Source organism: Phascolarctos cinereus, unplaced genomic scaffold (genome assembly GCF_003287225.1).
Source record: "Phascolarctos cinereus isolate Bilbo 61053 unplaced genomic scaffold, phaCin_HiC Scaffold_8;HRSCAF=390, whole genome shotgun sequence".
NCBI lineage: Eukaryota > Metazoa > Chordata > Mammalia > Diprotodontia > Phascolarctidae > Phascolarctos > Phascolarctos cinereus.
Genome location: NW_027556291.1, coordinates 75,884,692 through 75,889,711, shown reverse-complemented (window position 1 = coordinate 75,889,711; position 5,020 = coordinate 75,884,692). Strand labels below are relative to the sequence as shown.

Here is a 5,020-nt window from a genome sequence, read left to right as displayed (position 1 = left end):
GCTTCCTATCTCACTGTCAGAATGTCCATTGGAATTTAAATGCAACACAGTAGTTTAACACATCCAGCTACCACCACTATTTCCTTAACACTTGACTTTAGTAACATATCAACAAATGAAGAAATTAAAAACTGGGTTCAGAGCAGAGGAAAGTGCCTGACTTGCCAGGCTAGGACTAGAACAGTAATTCCTTCATCTTTTCATTGGCTTCCCTTCTCTTCTGTTCTCCTGGTGACCTTTGTTTTGTTGTCATGGGTGACCAGAGAGCAGAAGAGGTTCTTGTGAGGTTTCAGGCAGGCTGAGCCAATACAGCCTGTGACTTAGAAGAGTAGAATACTAGAGCTATAATTTAAACTCTAGAAGTCATCTACCATGGACAGGTGTGAGGAGAAGGCTCAGAACATGAAGTTGTCCCATCTGACTCTTCGTGTGTGCCCCTGTAGACCATACTGTCCATGGGGTTTTCTTGGCGAAGATTACTGGAGTGATTTGCCATTTCCTTCTCCAGTGGATTAAGGTAAACAGATTAAGTGACTTGCCCAGGGTCACCCAGCTAGTAAGTATCTGAGGCTGGATTTGAACACAGATCTTCCTGATTCCAGGTCCAGTGCTGTCGGTTGAGCCATTTAGTTGCCTCTCCAGGGCATGGAGGGCCATTCCACATCTCTGCCGGGTCCTTCAGTGGCTCCTGGACCCATTGGTGGGCAAAAACTTGACAACTTCCAGTTCTCTTCATTTCTCTGTCACTCAGATTACGAGAGTTGAATGGGACCCAATCATTTCCTCTCTGAGCCGAAAACACATTCTGGGCTGGGATCGGCTGTCCCTTAGGAGGGAGGGAGGAAGTCAGGGGGCTTCGAAGGTAGATGTTTTCCCTGTGACCAAACATCTAGGTGGGATAGTGGGGCCCCTTGGTGGACATGATCTTTCCCTTCCTCGGGGTGTATGGGCAGCGGGATGAAGGCTTTTAGCTGTGCCTGTAATAGTTATCCAGCTTCCGATAAAACTGACCAGGGCTGTGCCCCCTACTTCTGCTTCTCCAGAAGATTTGGAGAGTCGAGGAAGGGGTTAGACTTGGGGGGGGGGATGGGGATGGGGAGAGGAGCGGCCAACTGTCCCAGGCGAATTATCTTTGAAGTTAGGAAGGAACCTGATCAGATCCGGCACGGGGGATACCGACCCCAAGCTGCGCTTCTCTCTTGGGCTCCAGAGTTGATTGAATTTTATTGGATGCACAGAGGGATGGACGGGGTTGGGGGAGGCGGGGGCGTCGGGCACCTGTCACGATCCCAGTCCTCCTCCCTCCCTAAATGTCCCTCTCCGGGAATCGCAGGCGTGAGATAAGCCAGCCGGCGGCCATGGCACGGGGGAGGAGGAGGGAGAGGGCGAGGGGGCAGCTATAATTAGCTCCGGAGGGCTCGTGGGGGAGGGGAGGGGCACGGAAGCCGACCGGCGGCCCAATGGTGAGTGGGGCGTCAGAGCCCCGGCTCGGGTAGTGGGGGAGGGCGGGTGAGGGGCTCCTGCCTCACAAAGGTGGGCGCCGACGTCACTGTCCGTCCGGTCCCACAGTGGTCTCGGCCTTGCCCCAACTCGGCTGTCCTCGGCTTACGGCTCCGTGAGTACCCCTGGGACTGGGGAGAGACACTTGGGGAGGGGGTGGGGCCGGGTTATCAGCCTGACGTTTACCCCAGGCCCTGGCAGCAGGGATCGCTAGAAGCCCCCCGACGCCCGCCACGAGGGCCCCAGACCCGCGCCGACGATTGGGAAACGGTCCCTACAAGACCCCACGGGACCTTCGCCTTCCAGCTCCGAGGACGGGACGGGGTGGGAGCAGGGTACCTCAGGCTCGGGGGACTGACCCAAGGGGTTTAATTCCGGACTTTAGGGTTGAAGCACCAGCAGAACTTCCTTTGGTGGGAATTCCCGAAGGGAAAGCATTAGGATGGTTTTTCCATCGGGACGTCGGGGTCTGGAAGGGTGGTGCGAATGGATTTGTAGGCTCTTACAGGATGGAGGGCTGGAAGAGACTTTAGAGGTCATTGGCTCCAACTCCCTCATCTTACAGAAAGGGAAACTGAGGCCCAGAGGAGAAGAGAGACTTGGGCAAGGCCACACAGCTGGCAAATGGCAGAGCTGAGACTTGAGCCTGAGTCTCTCTTACCTGCCAGGCTAAGTATTGTCTCCACACTACCTCCTGAGCCATGACAACACTGAGAGATTTGTGACCTAGCTAGCTCCTACTTTTCGCCTTATCCTGTGACCTCAGGCGGAGCCAGTGAAAGCTCATTTACATCAGCCTCTCTCTCCTCTGCCAGCCAACGTTCATGTGCTGAAGATCCCTCTGAAGTTACTTCATTTTAATTTGGGCAGGTTACTAGGGCCTGGGGAGGGCAGGGTTACAATGATGACCATGGGCCAGCCTGAGATGCACACTTACCAGAGTGAGCCTGAGCAAATCTCATGCTCTTCTTGAATGGGTTTCTTCTTTTTGCAAAATAAGGGGAGGCAGGTGACCCCCACCTACTCGAGTCATAACCCTATTTGAATACTTTCCTGGGACTTGGAGATGAAAGCCTAGGAAGGTTCCTGTTTCCTCTGGAAGTTCACAGTCTAAAGGGGGACAACAAACAGCCTCTTACATGGTGAATGTGGCTGGCATTTGTGGCAGCAAAGAGCTGGGCACAAGAGAGAGGCCTTTGTGACAAGAGGATCGGGAGAGGCTTGGTGGAAGGGGGCAACATTGGAGTTGGGTTTTCAAGGATGGGAAAGAAGGTAGAAATTATCAATAGATCAGAGATGGGAATTTGGAGGCAGAACAGAGGGCCCAACCTGGGGTTCAGAATGGAGCCCTAATAACCCCATGCACCGTTTCCTCTCCTACCTTGGGCAGGTCTGGTGTGTCCTGCTACCCAGGATGAGAGGGATTCTTTTTCGGCCTGCAGAGATGAGCCTCATGGACATCAGTAAGATATTCTCCTTGCTGCAGCAGCCCAATGAGGAAGACGATGCTAGTGAGAAACAGGAGCTGAATCAAATTGTCTGTAACAATGATGCCAAGACCCTAGACCAGCTCCTTCACCAGGAACGCTATAAGCGCTTTATCAACAGCCGCAGTGGCTGGGGCATACCAGGTACCCCACTACGCCTAGCTGCCTCTCATGGCCACCTTAGCTGCCTGGAAGTTCTCCTAGCTCATGGGGCAGAAGTGGACAGCCTGGATGTTAAGGCCCAGACACCCCTGTTCACTGCGGTTAGTCATGGGCACTTGGACTGTGTTCGGGTCCTGCTGAAGGCTGGTGCCAGCCCTGGGGGCAGCATCTATAACAACAGCTCCCCAGTTCTCACAGCTGCTAGAGATGGTGCCAGTGGAATTCTGAGGGAGCTCCTGGGTCATGGAGCTGAGGCCAATGTCAAAGCTAAGTTACCAGAGTGGGCTTCCAACATGGCCTCCTGCTCCGGGCCTCTCTACCTGTCAGCTGTCTATGGCCATTTTGAATGCTTCCGCCTCCTCCTGTTGTATGGAGCTGACCCAGACTACAACTGTACAGATAGACAGCTGCTTTCACGTGTACCCAAGCTACGCACACTGCTAGAATTCTGCCTGCAGCACAGTTGCTCCCTCGAGTACATCCAACTGCTTGTGGACTTTGGGGCCAATGTCTATCTCCCACCTCTCCCACTGGAGAAGACAGACCCGGATGGGGAAGGTGTGGCCCTACTGCTAAGGGAAAGAAGTGAGTGAGAAGGGGAAGGGAGGGAGTTCTTGGGGCTAGTCCCAGGCATAGCTGGAATCAGAGACCACCTTCCTCCAGTGACGGCTCCTGGGACATGTCCCCAAGCCAAGACCCCTGTTACTTGCCAGAGCTACGCTAGGAACCACAATAGCCGGGGATCCATTCCAAGAGAACACATGCTAATTTTTTATCCCCCTTTTTCCTAAGTGGTTGAATCCTGAATCTACCACTTACTACTTTTGTGATCTTGGGCAAATCATTTGGAAATTTTTCTAGGCCTACATTTTCCTCAACTGTAAAATGAGGAGGTTAGATGCGATGGTTTCTAAGGTCCCTTCAAGCTCTAAGACTTCTTCTGTGGATTCTTCTATGGAATCTTCTATCAGTTAGAAGATTTAGAACTGGAAGAGACCATAGTCACAATCTGGTTCCCAACTTCCTTATCATATGAGGAAAGAGGTCAAGTGACTTGCCTATTGTCATTAGCTAGATAATCTCAAAGTCACTGGACTTTTGACATCAAAGTCCACAGCTTTCTTTTTTGGCAGATTGGGATTGGGACAGGTGGAAGACTGAGGAAGGAGGGAGTAGAAGAGTGTAATAAGAGTGTGGGAAAACTGCCTTTCTTCAACTCTGTCATCTCTCCCTCCAGCTCATCCCAAATCCCTGATGTCGCAGGCTCGTCTGGCAGTCCGAAAAGCTCTCCAGTGCTCTTACCTGGCCAACTTCATCGATCAACTAGATATTCCACCTGTGTTGATTAATTACCTCAAGTACCAGTCTTAAGGCAAATGGGCTGTGGCTGAAAACAAGAGCCCCGAACACACATACCCACAGCCTATCCACCCAGAAAAGAAACTCCTGTCATCTCCCTAGAGCTGATCTTTACTTTTCCTGTTCCAATAAAGGTTCTGAAAGATGGACTAGAGTTTACTTATGCCCTCCTCACCCCTTCCCCTGCCACCCCACTACCAATCAAAAATCCTGCCACTATTTAGTTGGGAGCAAGAACTCCAAAATTCCTGTTAGCATAAGTGCACTGACCATACCCCTTTTCAAGCTATCTCAACTCCATTTTGATAAAGCACCTCCTCGCCCCTCCCCCTGCCAAAATTAAGTGCACTATTGGTCTATACTACATTGTACATATTGATTTTGCTCAGAGGTCAGAGACTCTCAAACCTATCATCCACTGGCTTTGTCTCTCAGCATCAAGGGGGAGTCCACCCCTTTGAAAATAATAGCTTTTATTATTATAGCTCTTTCCTTATTATGAGTGTGACGGG

At 51.6% G+C, this 5,020-nt stretch overlaps 1 protein-coding gene across 3 annotated transcripts; it reads left to right on the top strand.

Moving 5' to 3' along the window:
* The first annotated feature begins 336 nt into the window (after positions 1-336).
* ASB12 (ankyrin repeat and SOCS box containing 12) lies at positions 337-4,657 on the top strand. 3 transcript variants are annotated; one of them, XM_020979674.2, is made up of 3 exons: positions 337-517; positions 2,891-3,734; positions 4,387-4,657. In XM_020979674.2, the coding sequence occupies exons 2-3, from the start codon at positions 2,915-2,917 to the stop codon at positions 4,518-4,520; spliced, it is 954 nt and encodes a 317-aa protein (XP_020835333.1). In that variant the 5' UTR covers positions 337-517; positions 2,891-2,914; the 3' UTR covers positions 4,521-4,657. The 3 variants fall into 3 exon arrangements, with proteins under 3 accessions (XP_020835333.1, XP_020835331.1, XP_020835332.1); XM_020979672.1 differs by lacking the exon at positions 337-517 and adding an exon at positions 1,426-1,463; XM_020979673.2 differs by lacking the exon at positions 337-517 and adding an exon at positions 1,473-1,615.
* Positions 4,658-5,020: the final 363 nt, after the last annotated feature.

What these genes read in the sequence shown, in the direction of transcription:
- ASB12 (XM_020979672.1), top strand. An exon ending in CCTACTGCTAAGGGAAAGAA is followed by an intron (nt 3,735 to 4,386) that starts GTGAGTGAGAAG and finishes CTCTCCCTCCAG; the next exon opens with CTCATCCCAAATCCCTGATG.